The sequence below is a fragment of the Vanessa cardui genome, chromosome 16 (genome assembly GCF_905220365.1).
Source record: "Vanessa cardui chromosome 16, ilVanCard2.1, whole genome shotgun sequence".
Classification (NCBI taxonomy): Eukaryota; Metazoa; Arthropoda; class Insecta; order Lepidoptera; family Nymphalidae; genus Vanessa; species Vanessa cardui.
In genome coordinates this window covers 1,346,676-1,365,750 of record NC_061138.1, presented here as the reverse complement: position 1 = coordinate 1,365,750, position 19,075 = coordinate 1,346,676, and the positions used below count along the sequence as shown (strand labels likewise).

The window sequence follows — 19,075 nt, the reverse complement described above, 5'->3', positions numbered from 1 at the left end:
AATACACAAAATAGCAAATATAAAAAAATACCTGAGTTCATTTTACTATTATGCTCGAATGTGGTTTGTGACATAATACCTACCATCCGACTTAATTTGCCAATTCTACTAATTTATAATGGTAATGATACATACCCGATTCCATTACGAGATTTATTTATTTTTATTTATTTATTTAAACACTTTATTGTACACCACAAATTAAACAGATAAGTAAGAACACATAAAAAAAATAGATGGTACAACCGGCGGTCTTATCGCTTTAAAGCGATTTCTTCCAGACAACCGAGGTGATATGGAGTAGTAGCCAACAGAGAAATGGTAGGTGGTGTAAAATAGACTACATGCATAGATACAAATAATATAATACATAAATAAACTACTACATACATATAGCTAGGTACATAAATACATTTATACAAACATATATACATAGAGTCATACATAAAAACATATAAATATACAGATATATACAAATAACAAATGGTATCTAGTCGCCATTCAGTGTGAGAGTGTGAGGTAATAATTAATAACTTTAGTTTTAAATAACGTTAAAGAGGTTGCAGATTTGATATTAAGCGGGAGGGCATTCCACAATCGAGTAGCCTCAGCCGTAAAAGATTCTTTGGAAAAAATTGTTTTCTGCACAGGTGGATTTAAAAGTAAATTTTCAGATGAACGTAAGTTCATGTTGTGTCCGTCAATAACATTGCGAGAATTCAAAAATTTAAATTTTTCTTTTAAATAAATAGGTGAGTGAGGATTGAATAACACACAGTACAGAAGACAAACAATATGTAGATTCCGGCGAAAACGAATAGGTAACCACTTGAGCTGAGTACGAAATTCAGAGACATGGTCATATTTGCGTAAGCCAAATATGAACCGTATAGCTAGATTTTGAAGACGCTCAAGTTTATTTAATTGGTCCTCATTTAAATCTAGATAGCTTGCGTCTGCATAATCGAGAATAGATAAAAGTAGAGAATGTGCTAACATAGTCTATAGAATATGCATAGAATGTGCTAACATAGTATAATGGTTACTGAGAATCGATTTTTCTGATCGATTTTCTCGATGACGATACGATCCCGATTACTTTCTGATCCTATCGTACCCCAACGGAAAATCTATCGTTAAATTTGTAGAACAGGAGAACAGCAGAACAGATTATGGTTCGACTCGATTGTGACAAAATTTGTCAGTTAAATAGAGGTGGTTTATTCATGACTTTGTCAAATCCGAGCATGAGATGAGTTGTAAAAACAATTCGTCGTATCGCAGTAATATTTATTCAGATTTGAACTCGTATTATAAGATTGTATTCCATATAATATGTAAAATTATTTGCCTAATCAAGATAAGATTATCTTGTAAAGAAACTTTGTATGAACAAAGAATACAGAAATCAACAAATGTGCATTACGTTTTATAGCATGTTTATTTAAATATATGACTTGTATAGTGCAGAAGAGTGCACAAATAAAAATAAAAATAAAGAAAAAAAAATCTTCAATCTTTTCTTAATGCCATATGTTAGTCAGCGTTCAAGCAAATGTGCTATCTGGTGGTAATTGGTCGCCAATGCCATTAGACATTGGCGCCGCAAGAAATTTTAAGGGCTCCTTACATAGCCAATATTCTACCAACTTTGGAAACAGGATATGTTCCTTGTTCTGAGGTTACTGTTTCATTTACCCTTCAAATCGTACCACAACGGTAGAATATTTGATGACTGCATGTAACAGTAATGAAGCAAGTAAAACCTATTAATATTTTAATTAGATAATTCCAATATATTGTCTATTTCTGTCACAAGTGAAGGCAATCAGTCAGACAGTTGATAAGACTCAATTACTTTACATTTCAAATCATCACTTTACAAGATAATTTAAACTGAAAGGTGCCACGTTCTTGAACGGTCCTACTGAGAAGAACCGGCAAGAATATCGGTATTTCATACTTTGAACCGACTTCAAAAAGTAGGAGGTTATCAATTCATCTGATTTTTTTTTTCATCAACGATACTTTAATCAGAATATTAAGGTGCAATATTTATAATATGGTTTTATAATATAGTAAGAACAATATACATTTTTGTGGATAGAGAAAATTTTGGATTAGGATGATGAGGATTCCGTCAAAAAGTTCTCCTTAGTAGCCCATTGCTACCGTACGCTCCAGTGGTTGGTTGGTCCGTTGGTTCTGTGTCTTCGTTGAATTTGGCATTCTTTTGGATCATGAGAGCACTCGTGTTTGCGCATAAGGCTATATAATATGCCCTGGCTTGGCTTGTCTTCGTGAAATTGGACACGATGGACAAAATCAGTCATGAGGACATCATCATCATATAATAGTCCTTCTGATATGGTTACATGAAGAAAAGTAGATATATTTTTAATATTAAATTTATCTTTAAAATAACCAGCACATCACGTGCCTTGTAATCTTATAGAATACTAATCGTAGTGAAAGGATTGAAAGTTAACGCTAATGTCAAAACAAATATGTCTGATTACTCATTAATTCTTATTATAACTTTGAATACATCATTGGTTGGAATATTTCATGACGGCCGGGAATGGCACAGTTGTTTATAGACGGTGGTTAATCGGTGATTGCAGGTTCGCTGGCAATAAGTTTTCATGGGAAAACTTAATTTGTAATTGAAATTATTTTGATGAAACTTGGATCTGTTGGATGAAATATCGTTACGTGTTTATCATTTAACCAGTATTAGATAAGCGTGGTGAAATAGTTTCTAATCCTTCTCAAGGATAGGAGACTTATGTTGAAAGCAAAAATTCTAAACCAAATTGAACTACCGAAAGAAATGCTGCAAACTTCTTAATGTCCTATTATCAACTATTTCCAAGGGATATAATATATTATAAAAACCTTAACTATATAATGTTCATAAAAATTACAAAAGCTAGAGTTCTTTAAATTGATCAAGCAGTCTCTAGGTAATGTAAAACAAAGTCGCTTCCAGGCGTGTGTATGCTAAGATCGTTTAAACTATGCAAAGGTTTTTAATACGGTGTTAATTAATAAAACAGTGATTCAAGTTAAGGATTTATATGTAATCTAAAGATAATCTCATTTCACATGGCCGAAAAAAAATTTTGTTTCTAGGTATATTATTTTCTCAGTTTAAAAGTTGTACCCGTGTGAAGTTGGGCCGGATAGTTAGTCTATAATATAATAAAACTAAATTTGGCACTTTTAAGTCAAGCTGGTTTTGATAAGACTTACTAACATGTTTCTGAAGCAATACGTCAAAGAGTACATATGATGAATAAGTAATACTGTACTCAGTTTCGTTACCGTCGTGTAAGTTCTTCCAAAATTTATTATAATTAAATTATGAAGTATTCAATGTAATTGCAACTATAGCAAGAAGGTCAAAATAAAAGACTAAGTCGTGGCTTAAAATTATAATTTAATTTTATAATTATCTAAAATACATTACTAATTTAAGTGTTTAACCTACGTCAGTCATTTTACAGCATACATCTCAATTACTTAACTTAATTTAAAATCACATAAAGATCCAAATTAATTGGAATGTTTATAACATTACATCACAACAATATAAAACGACAAGTAGGAACACCTATTTAAATATCAGAATTTAACAATCCATCATGATTCCTTAAAAAAATCATCACGAACATTAGTCCTAAAAAATCTGTGATTACAATATATTTTAAACGCTAATTTCATTGATATTGTATATAATTAATAAAATTTACAAAATAGGTCAAATTCCATCGAAATTGACTTAAGTTTTTGGCCTTTATGCATCTGAGATCGTTTTAAAATAACATTTAAAACATCTTAGAATTCGAACAGAGACACGAGGTCTAATATCACATGCAAAACTCCATTAGTGTGTTTATCAGTCGAAGATATATAAGTCGATCCAAAACTATGATCCTAAAATTATCATGATTCAAACTCCTTTCTTAATGGTTCAGAGTCCGTCTTTCCAATGTTAACGTGGATTGTGATTGCTTCGTCATTCTCGGATTTGAGTATCACATCGTTCCATTGTACTTCAGCTTTCTTACTATATGCCTCATTTTCGATAAGAATAGCCGATTTTGTGCATAACGCCTTACTTTGGAACTCGATAAGGGCGCAGTAATCGCTCTTTCTCGATTCAGATTTTACATCAGCAACGTAACCGAGTTTTCGTCTCATTACTTCAACTTTCACATGATAATTGTATATGCAGACTTTGATAATGAATGCACTTTTTTGGTATAACAATATTATTTTGTATTTGGTCCTACAACAGGCGGTCTTCTTGAGTTTGGTTTGGAAGTTTTCTATTAAGATTTTGATCTTCTGTGAGTAGACCGCGATGATGTTGTGATTGGATTGGAGATGAGCTGACAGTTCTTCGAAGGGTACGGAGCAGCAGGTGGGCGTGATGGGACATATCATTGTGTCGTGCTTGCATTCTTCTTCGTGTTTCGCTCGGACGTTAGCTGTCAGTAGTTCCGTGCAGCCTCGTCTGCGAACAACAAAACGATACATTAACAATAGGTATTACTATTGACTGAAATGTGAAATTCCAATGCTTTAAAATCAGGACAGTTCGAAACTAGCCAGACAATCCTTTGAGAATAGCAAATGTGTGGACTATTTCAAAGAGAATGTACTTTGTGGTACGTGATGGACGGCAAGTCGGCGTGACTTTCGCACCCTGGAGACGTCAAACTGCCATTATGGTGAACTATCTAGGTTGTCATGATTCCTTTAGTGATATCTATAATATAAAGGTGATATTTGTATGATTGATCGCTTTATTGGTAAGGTGTTGTTTATAAATATTTTTAACTCATTCTAAAGAACAGATTAGAAGTTACTTATACCTATACAAACATGGCTTTTGTACAAAACTATTAATAGCGATGTGTATTGTATGGGCAATCTAGTAGCCTATTAGTATAATTTATGCTACGTTTTAATATGTTATATTATTTTTAAAATTGGAATTATCATGTTTATTGTTCTGGAAAATTACAGCCAATGAAAACCTTCCTTCTTCAACATTGTCTTAAATGGTAACTAATTTATTACATTACCTTTGTAACATTGAAAAATTTTTTTTTCATTTACAGACCAAAGACAAAACGCAAATAGATCATACATTTAAAATAATGCCAATTTCTAGAAGCCAGAGTAATTTCGAACGTACGATGGCCGCAAATAATCTCGACATTAAAACAGACAGGAAATGTGGAATTGACTAAACAGAAATCTGGTTTAATTAAGATCTCGAGCACAAATAAGATCCGACGTAAAACAGTTTAACAAATAAACTTTATCGTCACATAAACGGCTTACATTCCAACCAATACTGATACAGTAAAAAATTTATAGGCTCAACAAGGCGTGACCTTGAATTTTTCGACGGTGAAAATCTCTACATTCTATTTATGGTCCCAATAAAAATTTATCGTGTGATACTAATTTGAGTGATTTCGTGTCACATTGTAGCGTTAAAGGAATATAAGAAAGTAGTAGTCGCCCGCGGTTTCTCTCGAGTTTTAGTGTCGGTTGTCATGTATTCGGCAAAATAAGTAGCCTATGTCCTTTCTTGGAGTTAAAATTTGCTTCCTACCAATATTTCATCAAATTCGATTCAACAGTTTGGTCGTGAAAGAGCGACAGAAAGAGTTACTTTCACATTTATACTATGAATGTATAGTATAGATTCTTCGTCATCAATAAAAATATTGATTTTGTTCAGTGAACGACAAATTGTACTGATAAGTCCAATCAGATGATAGGAATTCGAAATAACTGTAATTTGTGTCCAGTGACGGATTTTGCTGACAAAAGTTAATACTATGTCAAGTAGAATATATGAAGACCGTTAACTCATATACATGTATCAATAACATACCTCTCGTTTTCAGCAAATAGGGAATAAAAAATCACGTTAGACTCTTCGGTGATTTCAGGTGAAGTTTTAAAGACGTGGATATGATCGATAAACGAAAACATTCTTCCAAAGCATTTATTTGTGTATATAATGACATGTGATGTCGATGTAATATTACAAAAGATCTATAAAATTTAATATTACGCCTTGAATAAATCAAGTGAAGGCAAGTATATCAGTGACAGGTTGATATTTGCCCAAAAATTCGAGATTGAATGGAAAAACATTTTTAATATTCTTGTTACCATTCCATGTGGTTAAAATTTATACGATACTAACCTAATCATCAATCATCGCCCGCGGTTCCACATTCGCTTTATGGATTAGTTGTTTTATTATTTGTTTGGCACAAATAGCCTTAGTTCCTTGGAGTTAAGTTATGCATCATACAAAATTTCAACAAATTCAGTTCTTTGGTTTTGCAGTGGAACAGCAACGAGCAGTCAGAGTTACTTTCGTATTTATAATATTAGTATTGATTATTTGATAGATATCATACATTAATTAAAGACTTAAGACGAGATCGTCTTAAGTCTTTAATTAATGTATTGTACACATGTGGAATAATATTTCGATTGCAGAATGGAATTAAGAAAATGAGAACAGCTTTAGGAGATTATTAGGTCTGCTGCGACTTTAATTAATTAGTCGTTTGAGAAAAGTTTATGAAAGATAAAAAATACTAGTGCCATTTATATTTTTTAAGAGTGCCAAAGTTTTAATGACATAATTAAAATTGAGGATAACTAGATACAAGTTACATGGTAGCTAAAAGTTTTTTACGAATATGACGTTTTCGTATTCGGATGAGCGTTGTAATATTTATTATATATTTCTGTTAAATCCGTCACTGGTGTCAATTATTTCAATTGCAATTTTGTTGAGTGGATATAAGTTGCCTATATATTTTATATGTTGAGTAAAACGTGAAGTATATAATTTCATTAGTGTAAGGACCTTCGGACATCCAACACCTAAAGTTAATGAGCTTTATTTTGTTTAAATCGCTCATGAAGGCGTGCCCCTCTGCGCTAAATTATCAGCGTGCTTTAATAAATATAATCTAATTAGTATGTTGCGTTCTTTATCTTACATAAATTATTTCACGCACTCTAATGCACGCCTATATTTTAACGTGGAAGGGTGCGTCTTCGTAACTGAATAGATCTATATATATTTACATGTTATGTTATGTATAAAACTTGTAGGGATTGTCAAAATTTTTGAAATGTCATCCTGGTGTCCATATACTTATTCTATTCTATTTTCAAAAAGCAATAGCTTGTGATTCTGTTTCTGAAGGCTGAATAAGTATGACAGGCACCAGGGACATAACGTCTTAGTTCCCACAGTCTCCACAGTCCCACGGATTGTGAGACATTGACGGTATATACATAGTTGAAGTCTCTTACATTGAAGTTTCCTGTACCATTGCACGTGTGCCTTCGTATTATGAATATAAAAAAATAGTACCTGTAATTTCGACACGGCAACATAAGATCATTAATGAGACGTTGGAGAGCGAGGCAGGGCGTGGCGGGCGCACGAAGGCTTCCACGGCACCAAGCGCAGCGAGACATTCTCCTGGAACACCGCGCGCACCAGACTCCCCCACACCACGGGCAAACGCAGGGCCCACAACACTACGAACAAATTAAAAATCCACTTGAAAACCACTTACATTTCAAGTAGCTATACTTCTTAAATTAGTTAAGTTATACTAATTAATAGTTTTCAGTTAAAAGAGTTTTGCTTTCATTAAAACGATGTGCCAACATGAAGGTTAGAAGTGTAAATAGATGAATTTAAACGAAATTGATTGAAAAGCTTTTGTCCAAAATTCGAACGTTTCATTATAGATAAAAATAATGTTTTAATAAAATCATTAATGAATAAATTATTCCCGGTAATTACGCATTTCATTAGCAATACAAAGTCGTGATTCTTTTCATTATTTTTTAGCTTTGAAACATGTTTAATCGGAAATAAGTTTCGTTATGAAATACTGACTTTTTAATTTTCAATGAGACATATAAGAATATTGTTATTTAAGAGCTGTGTGCTGTGTGTTGTGTATGTGCTTAATTTGTGTTTATAATTCATCTCCTGCTCGGCGGTGAAGGAAAATATCGTGAGGAGTTGTCCTGCTGCATGAGTCTAATTTTATCGAAATTCTGCCAAATGTGCATTCCACCAACCCGCATTTGAACAGCGTGGTGGAATATGTCCCAAAACCCTCTCCTTAATGGGAGAAGTGGCCTTAGCCTAGCAGTGGGTTTACAGGCTGCTACTGTTATTGAAATTGTACTTTTCCGGTGTCAGATTATGAAAAAGCGTGAAAGAGAGAGATAGACAGAGAAAAAATAAATTAAGAGTTTATTTTGCACACACTTGTGTATTGATATATGCTGTGTGTAATTCTCTAGTCTCACTTAAGATTGGCCTTCTTGGCTAAAATCTATCAATGACCGATATTATCCTTATTATATAGACACTTCACGAGCAGAGCTATTATTTAGAGATTTTCACTTTGTCAAAGGAACTAAAATCTGCACGATATCGAGGGACAAACAGCTATTTGAACGCACATTAAACGCCTGTGTTACCAGTAAAATATTATAATTTCCCTACTGAATATTAATGTTTGCATATCGGTAACTTTAAAACACGCGAGTTTCGTATTCGTATAACGAAATAACCTAATGTAGCAATAAGTAGAGTGAGACGGTACTACGATAACGTAAATAGTTTAAATATTAACAAATTTAAAGTTAAAATAATTGTCTGTTAATATCCAACTTCTGTGAGGAGGTTTTCTGGAACCGTCCATTGCGCTGCTCTTATGTGGTTTCCTGGATACACGATACATAAGAAAAATAAACTTAACGACTTATATATTACCATTATTTATTTCTCCTCCGAATATAGGTATTAATAATAATATATAATGAAACTGGCTGGTTATTCAAACAGAAAAAACGTTCGCATTTTTCGATCTCATTATTTTCAAATTTGGAACATATTTGTAAAAACAAAAACTTGGGTTCAAATCAAGCTATTAGGGTTATATGTCATGAAATCAGTATGGAGTAATGTTACGAGAAAATACACATTCATGTAACATAAAATATGTTCGTAATTTGCGTAATTGGCTTGTCTTTATTATTTTATTTGTCTTTATAGTGAAATGTTATTTTATCTTTAAATTACATCTGATTTCCAAAACTATACCAATCATGGTTCCTTGCTATCTTAAACTATACGCGCTAGCCACGTTACAATGAATGAAGTCTGCTGAATGAATGCTTTTATACTTACTCAAACTTTATCAAAATAAAAGAGAGATTATTGATATCGATATACTTTGAGCTCAGATAGCCCAATGAGATTAGATCACATCTTAAGCGATGCTCGCAGGTTCAAACGCATGGAAGCAACAGTGAATTTTCGTGTACTTAATGTATATTTAGAATTCAGCTCGTGAAGAAATGTGGCTTATTTTAAAGAAAATCTGCCACTTGTTTATCCACCCATATTGGAGCAGTGTAGTGCAGTAGGCTCCAAATCTTCGTCTTGAAAGACAAAGACCTAAATCCAGCAGTGAGATATTTATAAGCTGTTACTTTGCTTTTTTATATATTATCCAATGTTCTTGGAGACTAATGTTACTCCACCAGAATTAACGAAGACAAGCGATTATCTCAGAAAACTTGAAATTTAAATTCCATAAACATATATTTGATTCCATCCATTCCATTTGATTGCAGTATCATCGAGTTGAACAGTACATGTGTAATCCAAACGTTATCTGGATAAATTGGGAGGTACAGCTTGAACAAATGAACACTTTGTAAATAAATCTCTCTTGAATTTAGTTCTGTAAACTGCTATAATTTAGATTTTGTTACACTTAACGTTTTAAGTTTGCCATGCATCGCATTTAATCCGTGCCTCCTATATCAAGCGAATTTAAGCACTAATATTATTTAATTATGATATTAATTTGCTTAAAACTGTATTATGTACTTATAAGAAGTTTAATACAAATTATCCCCTACGAAGCTTTAAACTAAAGAATGAATAATATTTTCATTGCGGTCATTAAGATAGTAAATAAATTGATGACAACAGCACGTTAACATTGTGACGTCATAAACTAGTAAATATTCTTTCTTAATCAAATGTTTTTTGTACACATTCATTATTATAATATATATAGCAAATTGATTTAGTTTCTTTCTTTTTAATAAACAAATCTATTAAAAGTATTTTATTTTAAAATGAATGCAATATACATTAGGGAGTTGTAGACAATCGCCAAATATTACATTAAGATATATTTAAAATAAATCTATTAGAAAGAACAACAAACAACAACATAAGAATTTATGACATATATACCAATGAAGCACTTAAAACAAAATAAAAAAATGGATTTTTTTCCCCACAATTTGTATATTCAAATCAAGTACCATGTCGATTAACATACAATAAACAGTTTAGTTCAGGAAATGATGCTCTTCAAAAATAACCGGCTTAATTTATGAAAATTTAAAAAGAGATAATTAGTATTCGAAATGAAAATCATTCAAAAGGTTATTGACATATTTATAAGCAGTTATTGCCCGTGAATTAAGTTTATATAATAACCATTACCGCCGTGTTACAATTCTCATGTATTTATACCAGGATATGTAGGTATTATCCAGTGAACATCTATTATTATATTATTAGTACAACATATATTGCTTAGTGTAGTGTAGCTGCAATGTCAGTGACTTATGCCAAACCAGTAATGATTATTACCTTTAAATTTTAAACCGAGGTCTATGCAGTCAGTCCAACTCAATGAAGATGTTTTTAAGTTCATAGGAAGTTTTATAGAACACAAGTATCAGCAACTAACACAAGTTTATTTTTGCACCCTCGTAATTCAAATAATTAATAAATATTGGACAACATAACATACTCTGATCTCAATGTAAGTAGCTAAAGCACTTGTGTTATGGAAAATCAGAAGTAACGACGGTACCACAAACACCCACACCCAAGACATAGAAAACTAATGAATTTTCTTCATCAACTAGGCCAGAAAGCCAAGACCTCGGAGTGTAACCATGAAAAACGGTGTACACCCTACTCGACCCCGGAGATCGTCGATTTCAAAGGAATGGCAGTATGACGCTATCGGAGAGTACAGGCTCAAATCCAAAGGCGTTAATTGCTTTTTAATGAAGGGTGTCCCAACACCGGTCATTTATTAAGCCCTTGCTGATGCTGAGAATGTTTTGACAGTACAATCGACAGTTTTAATTGATTACCATCCGAGATTATTATCTAAGACCTAGGAGACTCTTTTATCTTTTAAAATTAGCCAATCAAAGAGAAAAGAAATCAGAATGAAGATTTAAAAACTTGAAACGAAATTAATAATATTGAATGCTCAAATTGCCCTAAGAATATAACGTTAATTATATTATCTTAACGAAATTAATTAAAAGAATTGTTACGGGTCGTAAAATTTATATTATCAGAGAAAAAAATCCTTAACAGAACTCCTACCAAATCTTTGCCTAAATTCCTTATAAGAAAAGAAAATTTAAAAAAAACGCCGGTATAAAATAGCATTTATATTACGCAATGAAGATAATTGATAATATTAATTTAATTATATATTATTAAGAATGATTACTTCCTTTTGATTAGTTTAGTTTTGGAATTTTGAACGAATGAATTTGAATTCATATCAACTTTGATACTTTTATATGAAAATGTTACTATTGGAGATTAATAATATACACTGTGAAAAAAATTAATTTATGAATTAATAAATTGGCTTACTTATATTTATCTGTGAAAATATGTTCGAAAAATGAAAAACAATTTGTATGCAATGTAATGTTTCATAGTATAAATATGATTGTTTCAAAAACGCATCAATTTTTGTAGTAGCAAAACCGTACGATAACCATCAGTTGCTAAGTCCATAGATTATATTAAAGCTACACCTGATACCTGTTTTATTAATAAAGTCGTATAACTGTACCATGTGTGGAATATCCTTAAATTTCCAACTGCGTTTAGAAAAGTTTGGCTTTACTGTTCTATATTAAAAAACTTTATGCTTCTACGTATTAAAACATTAATTTAATAGCCTCTAGATTTTCAACAGCTTGGAAACATATGGTAATATCTTCCTGACAGATATAGGCTACATCAGACATTCGCGAGGGAGAACAGCTAAACTCCGAATTACAACTGAGAATTAATCGATGGGAAACCTAATAACTTTTCTATTGATCTGACCAAGAGTATGCACTTAGGACCTTTTTCTTATAAGCCAATAGATCAATACGCCGATTAAAAGAAACATGCCACTGGAAGAAACGTGATCAATCTATGATTATAATGTACATATGTTCATAATTATACATTTTGGAAAAACTTTTTTTATTTATGATTTGTGTACACTTGTAATTTAAATAATCAATAAATAATCTAAGTTACCTGCAACGGTTCCAAGCATATGCTGCACTCAGAGAATCTTGATAACACTTCATCACAGTTTGGGCAGGAACACTGCGCGGAATGAGCCTCCTCTGAAGTCTCTATTGGAGCTTCAACTATGGGCAGGGATTTATCTGTAAGAAAAATGATTAAATTATAACAAAATCGATTAAAAAATATTATCTGTTCATTATCCTTGAAATTACCAACGATACGGACATATTTATGTCAGCGACTTTCTCAAAAACTACTAATATGATTTGGATGGGTATTTAGTTATAAAAAATGCACATGATTCTTTTTTTGATAGATCTGTGATACACACAGACAGACTACGTAACATTAATTGGACGTACCTAGATGTTAAATAAAACTTCTTTAAAAGAATTGCGCATTTAATTATATTACTTCATAATGTTATATTAGCTAGGCCATACTTAGTAATATATCTATGACAGCTGGATACACGGTCACATTATTCTGACATTGACTTTAAATGTAGTGTAGTGATGTTAGCGCTACCAACCTTGACACAATCATAATCACACATTTGGTACACGTCTCAGTGTTTAAATGCAGTTAAAACTGTTGATGTAATCAATTAAACTATTTGTATTAAGGAAAAGATAACGATAATTCTAATATTATATAAAATAATGTATTGTAGATATCTCAAGTGCTCACGTGATTTCCTTATCAAATAATGATCATCGTAATGATATTTATTAATCGATAAGACGTTTACAATACATTGTATAATACAATTATTATATTAAACTAAGATATGTTTGGTTTACATTGTAATCTTTTAATTCAGCTAATTTGTGACCGAATTATAATTATTTGTTGTTTCTTTATGTGAGGCATTAAAGGCGCGCTTTGGGGGTAGGACGGCATGCGTCTTGACGGCGAAAATACCGCAAGGACGTCAGATTGATTTCTTGCTAAATAAACAAAAGAAATAGCATGATGCTCTCTTGTGTCTCTATCTCTCTCTCTCCTTGTATATGCCTGGTGCCTATTTCATATACTTCTTTACTTTCCCCCGTAACTTTGCTCGCGTTCGGTTCACTGGGCCTTCAAAAATCTCAGCTTTCAAACTTCGTCAAATTTGAAAGAGAGAAACATAGAGTTTCTTCCTCATATATACATATATTATCAGTATGGATTATTTCAATGGTACACTATTGCCACATAGTTTAACGGATTGCAGATAAAATGAATACAAACGAAAACAATTTAAAGGAAATGTCAACTCGGTATTTTGACCGTATTATAAATAAAATATCTTGTTTGGATATTTGCAAGGCTTGCAAGATTTTAAAACTCATAAAATTACTTTCCCTTCCATATTCGTTTGTATTTTTGTAACGATTACTACATTAGCGCTATTAATGAAGGTCAACAGAAACTGGTTACATTTTAATCGTTGGTATCTGAATTATTTTAGTCCATTAATTATAAATGAACACACCAAAAAATAATTAAAATTTTCGGTACGAAATCCGTCAAAATTTTGGCCCACTGCCTTGAATATTAATGCTTTTAATATCCTCTGTTTATGAAACTGTCATAATCAAATTAAGTAAATCAAGTTATCCTACAATTTAACGAGCCGTATTTAAAATATTATTATAGTAAGCAACCGCTTAAACGTTCCTTTTCCGCTCTCGTGGGCCGTTATGATAATGTCTAACTTGGATTTGGAATTATTCAGGAAATATTTTTATTTTGGGAGGAAATGAGATCTTAGTACCTTCAAAACTTGATATCTCTTATTATAATAATTATAGATTTATCAAGGACAGGTTCTCGTGTGTCTTCTCGGAAAAATTTACAGGAATATTGTTTTAGGGAAGTTTTGTCAACTTCGCAGGACTTGTCACCTCACTCTCACAATCTGATGAGATTTGATAAGATAGTTTAAGCGTTGTCCGAGCCACGTGTTTTTAACATTTAAAACTTACAAACTTCGGATTCATCGAAATCAGTATACTATTCAAGTACTCCAAAAGCACTTTTGAATCGTCATTTTACAACTACATTAGGTGAAGCTACCGTTGGAATGTAGCTCCTGAGAAGAACCGGCAATAAGCTCAGTAACTTTTTTCAACATTTCAAAATACATGTTACATAAATACAATATATATGTATGTTATATATCCTGCCTGGAAGTCAACAAGTATCGAGGATTTGATGCAATCACTTTTTAATTTTGCGGTCCCACGGTTTGAGTCCGTGACCTTGAACAGCAGCATAATATAGTCTCTGTACTAAGAGACAGACGAATATAACGCCAATTTAAGCAAACAGTTTATCTTCGAGACAATGGCTTATTTGTATTCGTAATTTTTTTTATAAATAGTAGTTTAAAAACATTTAACGCATTAAAGTTCAATGTCGCAACAAGCAGTTACTTGGTTACAATACGACGTAACGTAACTAGTTACATAACTGTGAAAGGTTTCGAGGTTATAGTGACTTGTTTGTACGCGAGGCGCAGGTATTAACGAATTTATTCGATATAGAAAATCTGCTGTCTTTATCTCGCTCGATATAAACCAGATCGAATTTATGCGTTGTCTCTTTCATACTTTCAGTTTTTTGAAGAATTAAAAAAAATGTCAAATACATAACAGACCTTGATTTAAACAACTGAATTGTATCTTTACGAAATGTTTATTTTTGGATATTTTTCCGATGTCGGCATGATAAACAGGTTACGGTAGCACTCGTTAGTTTGCAAAAAAAAAATGACATTTGATCAGAATAATTAATCTCCCTGATATCAGAACTAGGATAATGATAAGTATTAGCGTGTGTATTTTAAGCATTGGTTTCAAACCGATTAAAGTGCTACTGAATTGATATGTACAGTCGGAGTAAGAAAAGGTTCGTCACCTTAAGATCTATTGTGCTCAGTATGAGTAATAATGTGCTTTACCGATCGAGAATGACATATTGCGTCGCAATAATTTGATGTTTAGATTCAAAAGGTACTAAAAGTTTAAGACTTGGTAAATTTCTTCGAATCGAGTACTCAATGAATTATAAACGCAAATGTAAGTGAATAAAAACATCGCGAGGAAGCCTGCATATGTCTAAACCCTTAGTTTGTAGGATTATTTTTAAATGACAGTAAATTGAACAACCCTAGCGAATTTTCTTGTATTATTGCGGTAAAGGCAAATAGGTATATAGCTAATCTTAACAACATTTGTAGTTAAAATGGAGTATCGAATCAAGGATTCAATAATATGTAATTATATTGATATGTGATGCAACATAACAAAAGTTTGTGACCCTTTTTGCGAAAGTAATGCGGCCGGTGGAAGTAGTATAGAAAGCTTATATTTTTATACATCACACATACTATTACCATGCGTCACACACATATACTTATTTAATAATATTTAATAAATACGACGTCATGTCAAAGCAAAAATCTTTTTTTTTTAATTTTTAATAATGACAAGGTCTCGTCCCACAGAACCTCATAGTCAATATTTTTCGATAATTCATATTTGTTAGCAATAAAAATGTCGCCCATCAAGCGAGCATTATTATAAAATTTAATCACTAACATATTTTTTTCCAACCTGACATTTACATATTATTATTGTTAATATATAACTTTTTAAGGACACAGATTAAAAACAACTATTATATTTTATGGACGTAGTTTTTATTAACACTAAAACCATCGACTCGTTGCTGATACCTTTGATTGATTGAAAGTTTAAGCGCAAAAGTGGATTATTTATATTTCATTTTAAAATAAAATTTAATTATTGACTGCTCTTATATTCGCATGCAAATAATGATAAAAAAGTGTGGCGTTCGTATTCGCTGTTATCCATAGCTGACATTTAAATTGAATTGTTATACCCGTATGTAGTCAATTATTATTTAATTTCGCTCGAGAAAAATGATTACACGACATATCTTATTATAATGTTAACTTAAAAATTTTGGCGTGATAACAAAAGTGCCAAGAAGACAGTGACGAATTAAGGCCTTAAAAGCATAGAAACCCTGAGAAACAGTTGGCTATTGCTACTTTAATTCTGCATCAATATCGTAACATCTGCTAAGCGGTGCCCTTTTTTTATGAAAGTTTGGAACTTATTTCATAACGCCACAATGGCGGTTTGGCGATAAATATATGGTAGAGTTTTATCAGAAACAAGGACTTTTTACGTTTCTCTAAATAGACATGATATATCATGTAAAATTTAGCCGAACTTGCTTAGTTTTGGACCTTAGTTGAAATAAGCTTTACATGAGTATAACAGTTCTATCTAATGGATCGCATAGATCCTTATAACATCATCTTCATAAATTAATTATGCCATCTTGACCAGTTTCTGCTTGCCGGCGAACATTCTTAAGGGAGGCTAACCTACCTACCGAATATATTATAGAGCACAAGAGTGTCCACTGTCGACCAAAGAAACGATGGATGATGTGAAAGATGATATGGCTGGAAATAATGTTACTTGTGAGATGACGTTAGAAAGAGAAGTATGGAAGAAGAAGATTTGCTGTATCCCAAGTAAAGTTGGGATTAGGACAGGAGGATGACAAGTGTATCCGCTATGTTAGCTGAACTTCCTATTGCCTCATCTCTAAGTTATCAGATAGAATGTAAATCCGAAATATTCAACTGATCAGTATCTTGCTACCAATCTCAATAAATAAATCTTTTTTAAACTATAATAATTTTGCAAATTGCCATCAAGAATATTCATTAATTTTCTGCTCATATAGGGCTCAACAAAATGAGACCATAACCGTTTTTTTTTTTATTTGAAGCTATCGTCCCATAAGCACTAGGATAAAATACAGCTTAAGTTCGAACTTTTAATCTGGGATTTGAAACATTGTGAGCATATATATAGGTTATATATAGGTTAGAACACGTGCATCTTAACCGATGATTGCGGGTTGAAACCCAGACAAGCATCACTGAATATTTGTGTACTTAATTTGTGTTTATAATTCATCTCGTGCTCGCCGGTTAAGGAAAAACATCAAACAATGTGTCTAATTTCATAGAAATTCTTCCCCACTTGTATTCCACCAAACAACAATTTACAGGCTGTTGTTGTTTGTTGTTATATATTGTATAATACTTAATTATACGATCGTAATAATAGGTAGTACGAGCTATAGAACGGTAAGAGCGGATAACTAGCTGGCGATAATATTGTCGTTACGTCGAAATGTAAACCGTCTTTATGGTATGCGTCGTCGAACACGTACGTATGATCGTAGTACGCAGATAAATTAAAAAAAAAACGATTTCCTTAATAGCGTGTAAATGCGAAGGATCAATTTACAATAATAATACATAATCATTGCTATACAATTGTTGTAATGACTTAAACACATTAAAACTGGTCATGCAATGTGGATTACGTTATGTTATTGGCAAATGACAGAGGTTGGCATATTATATTTGTTAACTAAGATTATGACGATTACAAACTGATTTAAAAAAAGCTATTGCGTGTTAATATGATATTATGAAGCATTACGCTGTTTAACGCGCATTCTTGGATACAAAAGGTAACAAGCAACATCTTTAGAAGATACTGAACACATGAATACGGGTTTAAAACACCACTGAAATTTCATATGTATAATTTGTGTTTATAATTCATATTTTTTTTTAATGGTGAAGGAAATCTTCGCGAAGTAACCAGCGCGGATATAATTTCAATCAAATGTATCCATAAACCCGCATTGAAAGATCGTGTAATAAGGTCCAAGCCTTTTCCTCAAAAAGAAGGCCTAAGCTTCGTGGTGGGATATTTTCTTTAATTCAATTCGTTACTATGACTATTCTTCTTTAAAATTTGAAAAGAAGCATTTTCAACTGAAGGGCATTTTCAAACTCAGTCCTAAATAATACTAATAAAGTGTGCAATAATTTATTCTAAATGTGCCAGAGGTTCCCCCAATATTTCACACTTATTGTTATGGTCGAAGAATCAATGATTGATGAGTGGATTTGAACCAATGATCCATAATAACGATCCATATTCAAAATATTTATTATAATACTTATAATTGCGTTATCAATGTTAAGGCTTATTTATACTTATATAAAATTTTTAACTAAAATATTGTTCAATACACGATATATATTAATTTAATTGTTCTTCATTGATATAATCAATAATTGAAATGTTAGAAAAGAGTAACAACTGAGTTTCACTGAGTAGAATCTACGTTGGTAGAAACGATTCAAGAGTACTTTAATGAGCCTACTTGAACAAAGAATATTTTGATTTTTCATCAAATTATTTGTTCAGAGACCTGAGATACAAAAATACAAACATATATGTTTGTAATATCAGAGGGAATATTAATTTAATGCAAATAAAGATTTGCAAGGATGTTAAAAACATTTTAATATGCATGGCTGTTTGTTATTTAATCATTATTTCGGCTTGCTCTTTAAAATACGACCTTTATTTTTATACGTATGTATATATTACTGTTAACGCTAATTGGATTCAAACATTTATATTTAAAACTTTAATTTTAGTAAATTTTCGCAATAACGACGCCAGTATATATTACGAAATGTTCTGTTATGCT

General features: G+C 31.9%; 2 protein-coding genes across 4 annotated transcripts in view; one reads left to right on the top strand and one right to left on the bottom strand.

Annotated features, from left to right (window-relative positions):
- LOC124536066 (adenylate cyclase type 2-like) overlaps nt 1-19,075 on the top strand; it is a 225,159-nt gene that overhangs the window by 111,745 nt on the left and 94,339 nt on the right. The gene's annotated exons all lie outside the window — the stretch shown is intronic.
- LOC124536067 (probable E3 ubiquitin-protein ligase sinah) overlaps nt 3,423-19,075 on the bottom strand; it is a 55,194-nt gene continuing 39,541 nt past the window's right edge. For both annotated transcript variants that reach the window (XM_047112498.1, XM_047112497.1), the window contains exons 3-5: nt 12,467-12,600; nt 7,433-7,602; nt 3,423-4,522 (exon numbers count right to left, since the gene is read on the bottom strand). In XM_047112498.1, the coding sequence (XP_046968454.1) occupies nt 3,949-4,522; nt 7,433-7,602; nt 12,467-12,600 (878 nt within the window). In that variant the 3' untranslated portion in view covers nt 3,423-3,948. The remainder of the gene's footprint in view (nt 4,523-7,432; nt 7,603-12,466; nt 12,601-19,075) is intronic.